The sequence below is a fragment of the Felis catus genome, chromosome B3, assembly GCF_018350175.1.
Source record: "Felis catus isolate Fca126 chromosome B3, F.catus_Fca126_mat1.0, whole genome shotgun sequence".
In the NCBI taxonomy this organism is placed as follows: Eukaryota; Metazoa; Chordata; class Mammalia; order Carnivora; family Felidae; genus Felis; species Felis catus.
In genome coordinates this window covers 3,732,990-3,750,406 of record NC_058373.1, presented here as the reverse complement: position 1 = coordinate 3,750,406, position 17,417 = coordinate 3,732,990, and the positions used below count along the sequence as shown (strand labels likewise).

Below are 17,417 nucleotides of genomic sequence, written 5' to 3'. Positions count from 1 at the left end.
GGGGCTCTTGTCTCCTCCCGGACATTAGCCTCTCTCACATTTTCAATCCTGTGTCTTGCTCTCTTGTTGGACAAGAGAGAACTCCAGACCCAGAGTCTACAACAAATATAAATATAAGTATAAAATTATATAAAAATAATATATATATAAAAGCCTACTTAAAAAAAATATAAATATATATATATATTATATTATATATACATCATATTTATATATATATTTTAAAATAAGCTTTATGCCCAGAGTGGAGCCCAATGTGGGGCTGGAACTCACGAACCTGAGATCAAGAGCTGAGCTGAGATCAAGAGTCAGACACTTACCAACTAAACCACCCAGATGCCCACCCCCCAAAATATATATATATTAAAAAAAAACAGATAAAGGTGTAAATATCTATAAAGACCTTTATAGCGTTTAAACCAAACTTCACAGGATCTGGTATTCAGCATCAACCATTGCCTCAGACTTACATTTTAAATGCGAAACTTTAGAAAATGTACAACGGGGTGAGCCAAGGAACCAAGTCACCAAACCTTACGGACCAATTCTGGTGAACTTGTTTTTACCGACCAAACACAATGTCCTCTTAGAGGACGGACAATGACTCTGGAATATGACAAGGTACGGAGCTTGCTGCTACAAAACTGGCTTCAGGGGGGGCCATTATCACACACACTGAGCTCTTACTTTGGGCTGGGTGCTGTTCAGGGCGAAGAAGGAGGTCACCCTCAGCCCTTACGATTCTCTTTAATCTGGCTTGAAAAGCGGGGCTGGGTGGCATGCGGTGTGACACTGGGACACGTCTCCTCACAAATGTCCATAGGGCAGGAGTCAGGGAAAGTGCTGGAAGGACTTGAGAGATCACCTACTGTCATGATTTTCAAAGAAGAAAGTCTTTCTCTCTCTCTCTCTCTCAGCAGAACACAAAACAAAATACTCAGCCCTAATATATACAACCAGGTAGAAGTGGGAGGGACTCTGGGGACGGTACTTGCCCGCAGGGCTGCTTCTCACGTTCCCTTTGGCCTGTGAGGCTTCTGTGAGGTCCCTGGGGTCACCCCAGAGTACAATCTGAAACCACCGTTTTACAGATGAAGAAAGAGAGAGACGTTTAAGGTGCTGCAGCTGGGGGTATGCAGTGGAGGAAGCAGGAGCCAGGAGCCCAGGGGGCCCCACACATGTGCCTCCTAGCACATCACTTCTCCACGCATGGGCTGGTTGGGGAGTCACAGGGACCCTGTTCCAGGAGGGCTAAGCTGGGGAGTGTCGGCGGGGAGAGGTCTGTGAGAACCTGACCCTGACGAGTGTCCTAGGCCCTAACCAGTGTCCTAGGCTCAGGCACTCAACTCCAGGACGCGGGCTTAAGAACATTCAGGAAACACATCCTCATTTCAGCCAGCCTTGGAGCTGGAAGACAAGGTCCGCTCACCAGGGGAATTTCCAAATACGCTTGCCTGGCCTGACGGGACTCAGCCGCAATCGCAATAACCGGAAAATTCCAGCAGAGGGCACTATTCCCCAACAATATGAAATGCGAACCAACCTCCAGGAAGGTTGGAGAACCCAGAAGCTTTTAAAAAATGGTCTTCTCCCTCACCACCCAATATTCCCGGCCCTCTGCAAAGAACATAAAGAAAGTATAACAATTCACACTAATTAAAGCTCACCAATTGCACAGATTCCTAGGGTGTAGCTTTAAAAGCATCAGGTGACCAACAGACATTCAGTTCCTTATGTATTTTGCTTGTATCGTGGCCACTTTTAACATTTCTTGGAAAATCTGGTTTTTAGGACTAGCCAAAGATTTCTGGCAAAGAAGGGGCTATGGGTGAGGAGGGGAGGGCGACAGGGACTGGGCTACCTGATCAGGACTTCACACCTGGTGTTGAGAGTTCCAGACGCTTCTCTTGTAGCCAGGGAGCCGGGAAAGGGATATCATTTCCCCAGGCGAGGAAATCCTGGTTCAAGGGTATTGCCTCATGGGGTCTCAGGCCCCAGATCCCCCTGGGATCTGGGAGGAGAGTCTGAGAGAGCTTGCCCAAGCGAGGGACCAAGTCTGTTCTCCTCTTGAATGGGATGAGTGGCAGGACCCCTCCCCTTTAGGTATGTTCTAGACCAGTGGTTCTCAATTTGGTCATCCAGCCCACCAGGGCGTATCTGGCGATGCACGGAGACATAATTAGCTGCCGCAATTTTGGGGGTGCTCCTGGAACCTAGCAGGTAGAGGTCAGAGAAGCAGCTAACCACCCTACAATCAGAGGGCAGCTTTCTACCCAAGAAAGAATTATCTGGCTCAAAACATGACGAGTGCCAAGTCTGAGAAACCCTAGTCCAGATGCTAGATCTGGGATTCTCAAAGTGTGGTTCTCAGACCAAGTGCATTAGCATCACCTGGGGACTTGTGACACGTGGCCTGCGTCAGACCTGCTGAATCAGAGGCTCCAAGAACAGCCTGTGCTTTAATGAGCCTTTCAGACGATCTAATGCTGCTCAAGTTTGAGAACCTCTTACCTACAGATGACACTGCTTGAGATTAAGTACTCTAACACCGTACTTCTAAGATATTAGTGTGTTTGCAATCACTGCAGAACTGTTAAAAGCCAGGTTCTGATTTAGTGATAGTTAGAACGTGCATTTCTTACAAGCTCCAGCTGGTGCTGGTGGGGGGCCCACATTTGGGGAAGAATCCAAGATACTGGTTCCCAAACTTGCCAGATCACAAGAGACCCGAAGTGTCTGTTGAAACTTCAGATTCCCAGGCTCTCCCCCTCCACCCCCCGGGGCCCACTAAGTACTGAGGACATCTCCAGAGGAAGGGTCTGGGAATCTGTATTTTATTTTTTTTAATGTTTATTTACTTAGAGTGAGCAAGCAGGAAAACAGCTGAGGGAGGGAGGGAGAGAGAGAGAGACAGATAGAGACAGAGAGACAGAGCGAGAGAGAGAAATCCCAAGCGGGCTCCACACAGTCAGTGAGGAACCTGACACAGGGCTGGAACCCATGAGCCGCAAGATCACAGCCTGAGCCTAAATCAAGAGTCGGACACTTAAGTGACTGAGCCACCCAGGCGCCCCTGGGAATCTGTATTTTCAAAGAGTGCCCCAGAACATTCTCATAATCAAGCAGGTCTGAAGACACTGACTTGAGAGGGCAAGCTATTGATCAATGATGTTATCTGTGAGTCCCTGTGTCTGAAATCCTCAACCTGGGCTGGGAGAAACCCCTGGGGAGCTTCGAAACTCTCCATGCACAGGCCACAGAGCAGACCGATGATCCCAGACCATCTGAGGGAGGGACTAGGAAGCAGTACTTTAAAAGATGCCCAGAGTGATGGGTATTGAGGAGGGCACCTTTTGGGATGAGCACTGGGTGTTGTATGGAAACCAATTTGACAATAAATTTCATATATTGAAAAAAATAAAAAAATAAAAAAATAAACCAAAAAAAAAAATAAATAAAAGATGCCCAGATGATTCCAACGTGCAACCGTGCTGATGAATCAGTGCCCTTATAGGGTGCCTGGGTGGCTCAGTCAGCTGAGCGTCCGACTTCGGTTCAAGTCACAATCTTACAGTTTGTGAGTTCGAGTCCCGCATCAGGCTCTGTGCTGACAGCTCAGAGCCTGGAGCCTGCTTCCGATTCTGTGTCTCTGTGCCCCTCCCCCCCACTTATGCTCTCTCTCTCGCTCTCAAAAATAAATTCACATTAAAAACAAAAGAATCAGCGACCTTATGGGGTGCCTGGGTGGCTCAGTCTGTTGAGCATCTGACTCTTGATTTTGGCTCAGGTCATGATCCCAGGGTCGTGGGACTGAGCCCCACTTTGGGCTCCGTGATGAGCATGAAGCCTGTTTGGGATTCTCTCTCTCTCTCCCTTTGCCCCTCTCCCCTCTCTCTAAAATAAAAAAAAAAGAATCAGTGACCTTAGAAAACAGGCTGGTGTCAAACACACTTACCGTAAGACCCAACACTTCCAGCCTTAGACACAGACCCACGTGAACAGAAAACATGCGTCCAAACAGAAACTCGTATGCCCGTGTCCGCAGCAGCATCATTTGTGACAACCCCAAGGTGGGGACAACCCACATGTGCATCGACTGATGGGTAGGAAGACAAACTAAAACGGATGTGGTAACTCCACATCATGGATTCTTCTTTGGCCATAAGAAGAAGCGATGTATGTAACAACATGGATGAAACTTGAGAACGTCATGCCAAGTGAAAGAAGCCAGATACAAAGGACCACGTCGCGTGCGATTCCATTTATATGACATGTCCATGCAGATCCGTAGAGGCAGAAGGTAGATTAGTTAGCAGACTGGCGGGGAGTGACTGTTACTGGGTACAGGGTTTTATTTTGGGGTGGTCGGAATGTTCTGGACTGGACAGAGGTGGACGGCATAGTGAGCGTATTAAATGCCTCTGAATTGTACACTTTATTATTTTATTTTTAATTTTTTTTAATGTTTATTTGTGTTCTTGAGAGAGAGAGACAGAGAACACTAGCAGGGGAGGGGCACAGAGAGGGGGAGACAGAGAATCCGAAGCAGGCTCTGTGCTATTCGCACAAAGCCCGATGTGGGGCTCGAACTTTCGAACCATGTGATGCCAACCCGAGCTGAGGCTGGACACTCAACTGACTGAGCCGCTCAGGCACCCCTGAATTCCACACTTGAAATAAACTTTATGCTGTGCAAATTTCATCTCAATAAAAAAAGGAAAAAAAGAAAAACAAGCAGTGATGTATCAGTTTTCCTAATCGAGGGCGATTTTGAGCAATCAGACAAAATCTGGGTGTGGGACCATTAGCCACTTAGGAAAAACACCCCAAGCTAGGCCCCAAAAGCCATACGTGTGGCCCCTCCCTGGTCTCTGACCCTCTGCTAGGTTAGGCAGTAAATGGGGCTCGAGAGCTTGGTCGCCGGAGTCAGTAATATCCGATCCCCGTGATTAGGGCCAAACAGCCAGTGTTCGTTCATCTGTCTGCTGAAGTCGTGTTGATTTGAAAGTCTGCTCTCAGGACCCGGGAGGCTCGTGTCTGCTTTTCTTACGTTCAAAGGCTGATGGGGAAAGTGATTGCTGAGGTCAGTCTTCTGAAAGGCGGGGGCGGGGAGGAGGGAAGGCTCATGTTATTTAATTTGAACGTAAACAGAAGGATGACCCCACGAGGCTGGCGGTTTCGGGATGTGCCCGCAGCTGACAGCTGAGTTACATTTATGTAGCCACACGCCTGGGAAGGGAGACCCGGAGTCCCAGCCTTGAGGAGGTGAGGTCACGGGGAGGTCACACCCCTGTGCCCTCGGGCCTAGCCGGAGACACTGGACAGAGAGACCTCTCTTCTGGGAACTAAGCTTGCATAAGTTTTCATTTATTTGTTGACTTAATATCTGTCCTCCTTATTCTAAAGTCCACAAGAGCGAGCCCTGTGTCCACGGCATGTAGCAGAGTGTGCTCGGCGGTGCCTGACGCACAGTAGGTGGGTTCTCGGTCCATCTGCTGACTGACAGCTGGAGGCCCCTCGGTGAGGGGTGCGGGTGGCGCAAGGCAAATCCGTGAGCAAACCCGGACAACACAGGGGGGCCCAGAGGGCTGGCTTTACTCCGCCCTGGGAGGGAAGGAGGGGGAGGTCACGAGGGGCTTCCTGGACGAGAGGGCACCCGAGCTGAGTCTCAGGGGAGGACAGAGGGTTTGGGGTCAGAGACTGGCAGGGTGGTTCCTGGAGACAAAGCGACACAGGCAGGGCTTTGGGGGCCGACAGGCCGGGGTCTGTGGGGCGACCGCGGGGGTCAGCCTGGCCGGGGCCGGCCTGGGGGGACCCCACCCTCACGAGGGCAGCAGGAAGCACCTGGAGGAGGAGGGACAGTCCGCTCTGTGCTGTTGGGAGAGCTCCCTGGGGCTGCTGTGGGAAGGTGGGCTGGAGAAAGCAGCAGCCGCAGGAGGCTCCTGAAGGTCTCGGGAAAGGAGGAGGAGGAAGCAGAGGGCCGCCCTGTCGAACGGATACTGACCGACCGGCACGAGGAAGGGGAAGGATCGGAGGGCATTTTCCGGCAGGCAGGTTTGTTGGAATTTGGTGACGGATGGCCGCCGCCGGGCGTGAGAAGAAGGGCAAGTCTGGAGTCGTCATGAGGCTAACAGCGATGAGGACGAGGGTGACGAACAGGATGGTTGCGGCGAGGTTCGCGGAGCCCTTACGAGGCAGCGCTCACGTGCTCCACGCCCTTGAGCCTCATGAGGATCCGCTGAAGTAGAGACTCTTTCTGTCCTCATCATATGGACCAGAACACGGAGACCCAGAGAAGCTGTGAGGTGGCCCAAGTCGCCCGGCTGGCGTGTGGAACAGCCGAGGACAGTCAGACTTGAAGAGCCACGTTCTTGACCACAGGTGGGGGTGTCCCTGGGGTTTTGGTGTGGGTCGGCCACCGCTCCCTCACCCCGAGGAAACGCAAGGGGGAAGATGATCGGTGGTGTGGAGGGCGACAAATTGGGTTGAGCCCCAGCTGAGCTGGATGGGGGTGCTGTGGATTATTCTGCGACACCCAGCGGGCATCTGCTAGTCACGAGGGCAACTCCGGAGGTGTAGACTCAGAGGCGTCAGCCGACAGATAGCAGTTGGTAGTCATAGGGATGAACGAGACATCCCAGAGAGCATGAGTGTGAGGACAGAAAAGGCCAGGGGGGGACGAGGGTACACCACGGAACCAAAGGTGTCCTTTGGATGCGGCCATCTGGGGGTCACTGGAAGCTTGGTGAGGGCGGGGCCATCGTCAGGGTAAGAAAGAAATGCAGTGATTAGGGGAGAGGCAGATCTATTGTAAGCACCTCGGCTGTACAAAGCCAAGGGAGGAGGAAGGGCCACCGGAAGGGGTCAGGGCTCTAGAAAGCTGTGTTTTCTTTCTTTCAATTGTTAAGATGAGAGAGATTTTTAAAAAATGTTTATTTTGGGGGCGTCGGGGCGGCTCAGTCGGTTAAGCGTCCGACTTCGGCTCAGGTCGTGATCTCACGGTTCATGGGTTCGAGCCCCGCGACGGGCTCTGTGCTGACAGCTCGGAGCCTGGAGCCCGCTGCGGATTCTTTGTCTCCCTCTCTCTCTGCTCCTCCCCCACTCATGCTCTGTCTCTCTCTCAAAAATATATAAACATTAAAAAAATGTTCATTTTTGAGACAGCGTAAGCAGGGGCGGTGCAGAGAGAGGGGGACAGAAGATCCAAAGGAGGCTCCACGCTGCCGGCACAGAGCCCGAGGCGGGGCTCGAACTCACTACTCGGGAGAGCATGACCTGAGCAGAAGTCGGGCGCTCAACCTCCTGAGTCATCCACGTGCCCCAAGATGAGAGAGATTTGCAAGAGTTCTCGGCTAGTGGGACGGAAGCACTAGAAAGGATATTTGATAATGGATGGGCAAGGGAAGAGGTGAGGGGGCCCCATCGTTGAGACAGCCGGAGGGCTGAGTGAGGGCATCGGCCTTCCAAACGAACGTGGACTCCACTCTTAAGTTCGGAGAAAAATGCAGGCTTGAATCCACCTTGAACAGGACCCAGGGGCTTCAGATAAACACAGGACTTGGCCAAGGGCTCCAGGTACTGTGCTCTGAACCCATGGCCACATTTGCACGGAGGCCACACTTCCCACGGGCTGCTCGCAGCCAGACTGAGGGTAGCAGGGATACGACTCCCAGGGAACCCACTCCTGGGAGAGGGGCGACTGCTCTGCTGGCTGACCTGGGTTAGAGACCGCCCCCAGGGGCCTTGCCCCAACCTTCCCCAGACCACACGGCAGTCTCGGATTCTCTCACTCAACCTTCCCTCCTTCTCTCCTTCACTAGGAGGTCAGATCTGCATGCTGTCTGCTGGCTCCCCCAGCCTCCCCGGCTCCCTCCCGTTTCCTCTCCGACAGTACGGTCTCTCTTCATAACACCCTCGCACATTTAGTCCTTTCGGTATCTGCTTTGGGCGCCAGTGGAGGAAATCAGAAAGGCTGCGCTCGGGGAACTCAGAAGCCTCGGCAAGGCCACGTGGGGCTGAATGTGGCAGCAGAGTCTGGCCAGGTGAGACCATGTGAGGACAGGGGAGAAGGCAGACAAGCTGACCAGGGGTTGGGGGTGGGGGGGCGGTGGTGGTGGGGGGTGAGCCCCAGGGGTTCCCACCAGTTCTCTGAGGGCAGGAAGTGAGGTCGGCTACCGTAGCCACGATGAGTCGTGGGGTGGCATCCTGCAAAGCGGAGGTTCAGAAGGGCGACCACGAGGGAAGACAAAGCCCACAGAGGTTGTAACGCAAGGTGAGCGGGAAGGATGGAGGAGTCGCAGGCGTGGGAAGACGTTTCAGGACCCTGCTGGCCTCGAGAGAGTCTCTGGATTTTTTTTTTTTTTTAACGTTTATTTATTTTTGGGACAGAGAGAGACAGAGCACGAATGGGGCAGGGGCAGAGAGAGAGGGAGACACAGAATCGGAAACAGGCTCCAGGCTCTGAGCCATCAGCCCAGAGCCTGACGCGGGGCTTGAACTCACGGACCACGATATCGTGACCTGGCTGAAGTCGGACGCTTAACCGACTGCGCCACCCAGGCGCCCCGAGAGTCTCTGGATTTTATACTAGCTGCTACCGGAGGGTTCTCAGCTGGGACACACACCCGCCGGTGGCTCCCTCCTCTTGATCCCCCTGAAGCAGGGACGTGGAGCCCTCCCCCGACTGGGGGGTCAGAATGGAGAGGGAAGCATGCTTTTATCTACTGGAGGGGCAGATAAAAGAGGTGAGGAGGTGAAAAGATTAATTACAAAAACCTGACTCAAAAAAAACACAACAACCCTGCACGTTTAAGAAAGAAAGAAGCTGAAATTCATTCTACTTTGAGCCCTGGCTGTTAAGAGTTATTATTATTATTTTTTAAATTTTTTTTAAGTTTATTTATTTTTGGGACAGAGAGAGACAGAGCATGAATGGGGGAGGGTCAGAGAGAGAAGGAGACACAGAATCCGAAACAGGCTCCAGGCTCCGAGCTGTCAGCACAGAGCCCGACACGGGGCCCGAACTCGTGAACTGTGACATCACGACCTGAGCTGAAGTCGGACGCTCAACCGACTGAGCCACCCAAGTGCCCCATTTTTGTATTTTCCTTAATAATAAATTGATACCTGGGCGCCTGGGTGGCTCAGTCAGTTGAGTGTCCTACTTCGGCTCAGGTCGTGATTTTGCAGTTTGTGAGTTCGAGCCCCACATCGGGATCTCTGCTGTCAGCATGGAGCCCGCTTCGGATCCTCTCTCCCTGTCTCTCTGCCCCTCTCCTGCTCATGCTCTCTCTCTCAAAAATAAACATTAAAGAAATAATAAACTGACACCCAGCCCCTCTTCCCCGGGAAGTAACCACTGCTCTTTCTTTGGAACTCATTAATACCTGCAACTCCTGTTTGGATGTGGCCGTAGTTACTGACGCTAGCACCTGTCTGCCCGCCTGCCCTGGGTTTTCGGTTCTGTAAAATTCCTTGTGTGTGTGCCTGTGTGTGTGCGAATGACCGCAGCACGTGTACAACACGGCGTCCATATGACAAAACCAGCCTTACAACTGTTTGCCTTTTTAAACAAAAACATGTGGCATATATTTTTATTAAATCATAGAAAACTCATTTGTATACAAATTGGTTCCACTTTGGGGAAACTGGAATAATAAACAGCTGGGTAACAAAACGGTGGAAAGATACGTTTCACTTTACGCAGAGACCAAGTGTTGTCATATTTATTTTTTAAAAATGTTGAAACAATCCGTAACAGGTTGTTGGCTTTTTTTTTTTTTTCACCCTTGTGCAGGAGGAATAATCTCTCTCTTGTAACCCTTGCTTCTCTCTGAGGATGTTTCTCATTACTTAAATCAACGGTAAGCTTAAAAGACGGTTAACCTGAAGCCTTTTTTTTTTTTTTTTAATTTTTTTTCCCCAACGTTTATTTATTTTTGGGACAGAGAGAGACAGAGCATGAACGGGGGAGGGGCAGAGAGAGAGGGAGACACAGAATCGGAAACAGGCTCCAGGCTCCGAGCCATCAGCCCAGAGCCTGACGCGGGGCTCGAACTCACGGAGTGCGAGATCGTGACCTGGCTGAAGTCGGACGCTTAGCCGACTGCGCCACCCAGGCGCCCCATAACCTGAAGTCTTAATACGAAGTCAATTTCTTTCCCTGCCACGGGCTTGCCGAGTACCGTGAATGTCAAATTTCAAGAGATGGTCTCTTTTCATAGGAACTGATTAAGCTTCCTTTCTACAACAGCACATGTGTACAAGGGTGGGGAACACATTTCAGAATAAGTTAAATATTAAGACGTACAGTATGGCAGTTAACGCCCTATTCTTCTCCTACCGGGTAAATCGGAAAGTTCATCCTAACCTTACACGTTTATAAAAGGGTGAGGACCGAGGGACCCAGTGATACCAAAAATGCACCACAACCATCAGAACCGTATTCTCTAAGCGCTCTGGCCGAGTATTTACAACGGGTCCTGCCACAGTCACGCCTGCACTCCTTCCACGGAGGACCAGAAGGGACCAGACTCCGAGGTTCACCGCAAGACCACGGGCAGCGGCTTTGAAGTTCAGGCCGACATACTCCTTCTGCCCTGGAGCAGGGACCCAGGGGTCACACCGTGACGCGTCTGCACTCACCCCGACTACTCACGTAACAAACACAAGTTAAATATTATCAAAATTACTTTAAATTAAATTGAAGACCGCGATGTTTAAGTGCATGAAATCCACCCCCTGCCCCCGAGCTTCCTGAACGCACACGACACAGCAAGAACGGACATCCTTGGGAACGACATCCACATTCCTCTGTGTTGAAACCCATCTGCTTCCTCTAAGAACTGGAGGTCCGTGAGACCCCTGAAGGGGGAGGGGAAAAAGAAAAAAAAAAAAAAAAAGCAATTCTCCACTCCAAACGGAGGCATAGTCTCAAAAAGTCATTTTCCCCAATCTTGAGTCTGGATGGCAGACTCATTAAAGCAGGAACTGAAAAATGCGCACTTTGGGACTGGCTCCTCACCCGTGGCGGCAGTCTGCTTCCCCGGGACACTCAGCTGACCCTTAACACTCGTGCAAGGCTGACATCAGGCTGCCCCCAGGTCCTGGGCCCCTGTTGTCAACCTGCAGACCTGGAGCCCTCCCAGGGAACGTGTAAACAAACGTGGGGAAAACGGTGTCTCTGCCAGTTTTTGCCAGGTCAGGGAAAAGCCTCTTGGGCCACGACAGAGAACAGGGCCTTAGCGCGGCCCCAGTGCTGACTTCCTCCGAGGCTGGTTTTTTGCGCATCCTGCTGCCGCAAGACGGTGAAGTCAACTCAAAGCCTTTTTGCCTGGCTTGCCCCAAGTGGTGTTAAACAAAACCAGAGACGTTTCTTTGGACTACCTTATTCCTGAATTCTGATCCGCACACGTGTCCTCGCACACCTGCTCCGCCCTCTTGTTACTGCAGGTGACCCGGGGAGGCGGCCAGGCTCTTGTGCAGGTTGGGATTCTGGCTGTGTCTGTTCCGGCTGCGGACAGATGAGAACATGGTGTTGCAGCCCGGAACTTTGCATTTGTGGAGCTGGCGGAGATGCACAGTTTTGTAGTGAGCCCTGAAGGTCCCTTTGTTACTGTACGTCTTTTGGCAGAGGTGACAAGTTATGGGCAGCCCAGAAGGCAGGCTGGCAAGGCTCTGGTCGGCCTTCTCCATCAGGACACAGATGGGGTACTCATCTTCCCCGGGGACAAGGCTCGGCCCGTTACAGTCCTCATCACTGTCCTCCATGAGCACGGTGCCTTCCTCGCTCGCCCCGTCTGAGTCCCAAGAGGAATGGCTGCTGTTCTCAGACTTCATGCTCGAGGTAGTACTCAAATCCAAGATGGTGCCCTCGCTCGGCGGACCAGAGCTGTAGTTCTCCAGGCCGGCACTGTGGACTTGGGTTATGGGGTAAACCAGACTGCTCATCCGACTCGTTCCCTTGAAGATGACAGATGTCTGGGGGGCCTGCTGGGTGAAAGCCACATCCCGATAGGTCTCCTTGGCCACATCTTTCAGAAGGTAGGCTGCATGGAAATGGTCTTCGGTGCTCTCCAGTGCCTCTTGGCTCAACACTTTTTGGTGGAGACTTAGGTTTGAACTGTGTCTACAAGAGGGAACATATGGTTAGCAATAGGTCGGGCTGTTGTAAGAAACAGTCAACATTCCAAGTGGAGACATGAGCTGGATACCGCAAAACGCTCGCGGCACGGAAGAAGCGATGATAAGGGGAGAGGGGTGAAATGCAGGTCTAGTGGATGCTGGCCCAAGGCTGTCCACCACCCATCAGAAGTTAGCATTGAGGAGGAAAACGGATAGTCTGGAGTCTGGGAATACGCAGTCCTTCTTAACTTCTTAACTTCGTGATGGACACGGACCTTCCTGGACCTCATCTAGAGAGAATGCCTAGACTACTTTGATCAGGTCAAGTCACCTGGGACCCTGCAACCAGGGGACCCCAGAGAAAACTGGTCCCAATAAGGAATTAAGTGGAGCACTTTATTTAAAAAAATTGTTTTTAAGGTTTATTTATTTTTGAGAGACAGAGAGAGACAGAGCACAAGCAGGAGAGGGGCAGAGAGAGAGAGACACACACACATACACAGACACACACACACACACACACAGAATCCGAAGCAGGCTCCAGGCTCTGATCTGTCAGCACAGAGCCCGACGTGGGGCTTGAACTCACAAACCTTAAGATCGTGACCTGAGCTGAAACCGGGAGTTGGTTGCTTAACTGACTGAGCCACCCAAGTGCCCCTTGAGCAACTTTTTTTTTTTTTTTTTAGTGTTTATTTATTTTTGGGAGACAGAGAGAGACAGAGCACAAGCAGGGGAAGGGCAGAGAGAGGGAGACACAGAATCCGAAGCAGGCTCCAGGCTCTGAGCTGTCAGCACAGAGCCCGACGTGGGGCTTGAACTCACGGACCGCGAGATCATGACCTGAGCCGAAGTCAGAGGCTTAACCGACTGAACCACCAGGCACCCCACGTGGAGGGCTTTATTTCAAAGAAACCAAGAAATATCTTCTAGAGCTGTACTGTCCGGTACGATAGCTTGCTCATTCGTGACCACGGAGGCCCTGAAACGTGGCTGCGACGTACACAGAAATGACAAGATTTCGGATAGACCGAATGAAACAAAACACATTGTTAAGGCTCACGTCACCTGAGCTTCTCATACTTTCTTAACGTGCCCACTAGAAAATTTCCAATTTTCTGGGTGGCTTGCATCATGGTCTATGGCATTAACACATCTGTCAAGTGCTCACACAGGTGAGCAAACCTGATTGGCTAGAAATTGTGTGTTCTAGACAGTGAGAGAGAGAGAGAGAGAGAGAGAGAGAGACAGAGGGAGGGAGGGAGGGAGGGAGAGAACGCTAAGTTCGGTTCATATTTGCAACGTTTCACTATAAACCAGACAGGAGTTTTGCAAGTACAGCATTGAACACACTACCAGCCTTCTACCCAATGATTATTCCTGAAGGGCAGACAATGAGTATCCATTATGACACATGCTTACTCACACGATACCATTTAGACATAACTTGTCAATCAATGGTGGCCTCGCTCAGAGATCCCCTGCTAACTTCTGGCTGGCAGAAACAGCCCTGACTGCAAGGGGTACAATCTTACAGGTGACAGGAAAATGGTTCCAAGTGGAAAAGAGCCTCCCCCACCAGGACAGACGAGAACGTGTGCCAGGCCCTCGCTGGGAAAAACGCACGGTCCCCTCCGCAAATAGCTAGGAACGGAATTTTCTCTTCGAAACCTCCAAAGACGTGGTGGTGGGGGTGGTGGGGAAATGGGTGGAAATTGCATCCCATTTCAAGGAAAGTGTAAAATCCGCTCTTCGACTCCTCCCTCGTATCCCTCGCACGTTCTTTTTCTGGACGTCCTCAGCACTGCAGTCTTGGATCGCCTTGCCAACTGCACTGCTGCCCTGTGATTATGTCAGCGTGCCGGGCTGAAGGGGCAGGTATGCGTCGGCAGAAAACCAGACATTAGATTGACACGTAGGTCCCGGGACGCGAGAGTGGTTAGAAAAAAAGTCAGACAGACACGCTCGCTGGAACTTTGCACGGGAAGGTCCCTGCCGTGACGAGGCCAAGCTGTCAGCCTGAGCACCCCAGGAACACCGAGAGTGAACGTGTGGGATCCTCCAACCTGCTCGTTAAGCCTTCCTGGGGTGCCATGTGCCCTTAAACCAGTCACTACCACAAACGCAAAACCCACTGGCCCGTGTGCCAGCTTCCTGCTTCCAGGATTGCTAATGCTGTGCCTGCTGGCTGTGTGCGTGCACGCGTGCGTGCACGCGTGCGTGCGGGTCTTCCCTGACACTTCCATCCCTATCCTCCTCCCTCGTCCTCCCCGGTTTCTGCCTCCGTAGACTAGTGGTTCTCAAAGTGTGGTCTGGGCACCCCTAGTGGTCGTGAGACCCTTTCAGGGGTACCCTGAAGTCAAAACTCATTTCATAAGGACACGAAGACACGATCTGTGATGACATGATTTGTCTTTTTCACTGTCGTCCCTTCCCGAGCGTACTGTGGTTTTCCGGCGGCTACGTGACATGCGGTCTTGGAACAGGTTGGACGCAGAAGCTGATGTAAAAAGGCAGCTATTTTCTGCTAAGCCAGACGTTACAGAGATTTGCAGAAACGTAAAAACAAAACCAGTCTTCTCATTGAGCTTTTGTTTTGGAAAACGGGCTTATTTTTCATTAAATGCAATGTGTATTACTTTAAGGGATGAAATACTGATTTTTTTTTTCAGTTTTAATCTCTAATGCAGTAAACACTGATACTTATAAACCCAACTAGACCACCCAACCGAGGGCTCTTGAGGGCCCTCAGGTTTTAAGAATTTGTGAAGGAGTTCTGAGACCAAACCGACTGAGAGCTGCTGCTTTAGTCATGCCCCTTCTTCCAGGAAGCTCTCCCTAACTTCTCAGAGGCCAGTAGGTACCTCCACTATGTGCCCACAGCAGCCTGTATCTCTCACATGATAGCGGGCACCACATTCAGCTGAAATTGCCTGGTCTGTCTCCTCCGCGGGCCTTTGTGAGCAGTGACTGTGTCCACAGCACCTGACAGAAGGTTCTTGAATATACACACACACACACACACACACACACACACACACACACACACACACACTTGGCTAAAGAAGCATCTAGGGTGCTATTACAGTCCCTTCCTGAGGGACCCTAGTGACTGCTGCTGGCAGTGGCTCTGAGAAGGGAAGAAAATCATCCTGACAACAGAGTTCTCATCTCTGACCCCCAGAAGAGGGGGGTGGCCCCAGGCCTGCCCACAAAGCTCCTTTTAAAATGGTGGGGCGCCTGGGTGGCTCAGTCGGTTAAGCGTCCGACTTCAGCTCAGGTCACGATCTTGAGGTCCGCGAGTTCAAGCCCCGCGTCGGGCTCTGGCCTGATGGCTCAGAGCCTGGAGTCTGCTTCCGATTCTGTGTCTCCCTCTCTCTCTGCCCCTCCCCCGTTCATGCTGTGTCTCTCTCTGTCTCAAAAATAAATAAACGTTAAAAAAAAAAAATTAAAAAAAAAAAAAAATAAAATGGTGCCACTTCGGGGGCTCCCGAGTGGCTCAGTCATTTAAACGTCCAGCTCTTGATTTTGGCTCGGGTCATGATCCCACGGTGTGTGAGATCGAGCCCGCATCAGTCTCTGCACTGACAGTGTGGAGCCCGCTTGGGTCTCTCTCCCTCTCCCTCCCTCTCTCTCTCTCTCTCTCTCTCTCTCTCCCTCTCTGTCTGACCCTCCCCTCCACTCGCTCTCTCACTCTCTCTCAAAATAAATAAACAAACATTAAAAAAGTAAGAGAAAATGTGCCATTTTAATCAGATTCTAGGCAAAATGACTTCCTAGTTCTAGACCACTAAAATCAGGAGTTGAAATTTAGAATTCAAGATGCGTTCCCGTGGTGGGGGAGGGGGCCTTCTAATTTGGTGGGCGCTGTGGGCCAGAACGCTGTCATAAATATCAAGGATAATCTGCCTGATAGAGCTATCTCTTCTTCAACAGAACAGCCTTGTCATGAACAAAGCCTCCTGTCGGAGGATGAAGGAAAAGGGCACGTTCTCCAGTCAGGGGATCCTGGTGGTTTGGTTCAACACGCCAGTGAGAGAAAACAGGAATTTTAACTCCTACCACCCGCGCTCTCTTCCCCTCGCTCCAGGCGAGTATGTTCTTATGAGCCCGCTCCAGGAACGTGTGGGCAGTACCTGTACCTTCCCCCTCTTCAGGAAATCAGGTGTTACGCTTTGGACAAAGGTAGCTAGCGGGGATGCTGAATTGCTTCAAGTCAGGCTTGTCTGAGCAAATGCAACACGGTTAATATTCTGCGAACCCTCTAGCATTTATCATATGGCATTTCACCAGAGAGCTAGTCTTTTCCTTAAAGCCTCCTGGGGTCACCTCCTGGTTACGCACAAGCTTCCCTTCACAGGCTGGGGAGGAAGGTGGCCCGAGGGGTGGTTATGGGACTCAAGTTCCCGAAGAAAAGCACACACAAGGCAGCAATGCCCGTGCTGTGTCCCGGAGTGATGAGAGGCGCTCTGTACCTGGGCGCTCTGCAAACAGGTTGACGCTGTGTTGTGCCTCACAACACCCAGTACCCAGTGACTCTCGCTTTTCAACCAACATCACAAACCCCGAAGGAACCTGCTAAGTGTCTTTGTTCTTTGATATCTTAATGATTAAAAAAATCTTCAGGGTGCCTGGTGGCTCAGTCGGTGAAGCGTCAGACTCTTGATTTCGGCTCAGGTCATGATCTCACGGTTCACGACTTCGATCGAGCCCCGTGTCGCTTGGGGTTCTCTCTCTCCCTCTCTGTCTGCCCCTTCCCCACCGCTGCGTGCCCTCCCTCTCTCAAAATAAATAAACTGAAAAAAATAATTTAAAAACCTTCAATCAAGCAGCTATTCTTTTTTTTGAACATAGCTGGTTAAATAGACATAAAAGAAAATATTTCATCCGGTGGGTTTCATATCATAAAATGAAAAGCAGACAAGTTTGGGGGAAGTTACACTGAGGATTGTAACGTCCCTCCCCACCACTGCCTCGTGTGAGACCAGCTCACGATTCCTTACCCCCAACCCTTTGGGCCAGATGTGTTTCTGAATTCAGAGTTGCTTAGACTTTAGAAAGGCAGAATCATTGCATACACTGTAATATTTTGTTCATGTCCCCATAATGAATCCATTAGTATTTCTGCATGGAACATAGCATAAGAAAATCCACGCGTAGGGAGATTAAAAAAAAAATAAGATTAGCAACAGGCTCATGTCTTTTCAGATCAGGTTTTGTGGCCAAGGGTGTTTAGATCTGGAACTGAGAATTCGGGAATGCGGATCCGTAGAACAGTGTTTCTCAAACCGTGG

The 17,417-nt window shown here is 51.0% G+C and overlaps 1 protein-coding gene and 1 long non-coding RNA gene across 8 annotated transcripts in view; one reads left to right on the top strand and one right to left on the bottom strand.

Annotated features, from left to right (window-relative positions):
- The window catches only part of LOC109500468, a 33,612-nt gene extending 16,838 nt beyond the window's left edge, over nt 1–16,774 (top strand). Inside the window, exons 1-4 of one of the 2 annotated variants that reach the window (XR_006598795.1) lie at nt 3,831–6,381; nt 7,821–8,042; nt 9,797–9,863; nt 16,060–16,774. This is a non-coding gene — a long non-coding RNA (uncharacterized LOC109500468). Of the gene's footprint in view, nt 1–3,830; nt 6,382–7,820; nt 8,043–9,796; nt 9,864–16,059 lie in introns of those variants that run through there. The other variant, XR_002158022.3, reaches the window with a different exon arrangement.
- The window catches only part of BNC1 (basonuclin 1), a 177,989-nt gene continuing 170,576 nt past the window's right edge, over nt 10,005–17,417 (bottom strand). For all 6 annotated transcript variants that reach the window (XM_045058731.1, XM_045058732.1, XM_045058730.1 and 3 more), the window contains one exon: nt 10,005–12,127. In XM_045058731.1, the coding sequence (XP_044914666.1) occupies nt 11,443–12,127 (685 nt within the window). In that variant the 3' untranslated portion in view covers nt 10,005–11,442. The remainder of the gene's footprint in view (nt 12,128–17,417) is intronic.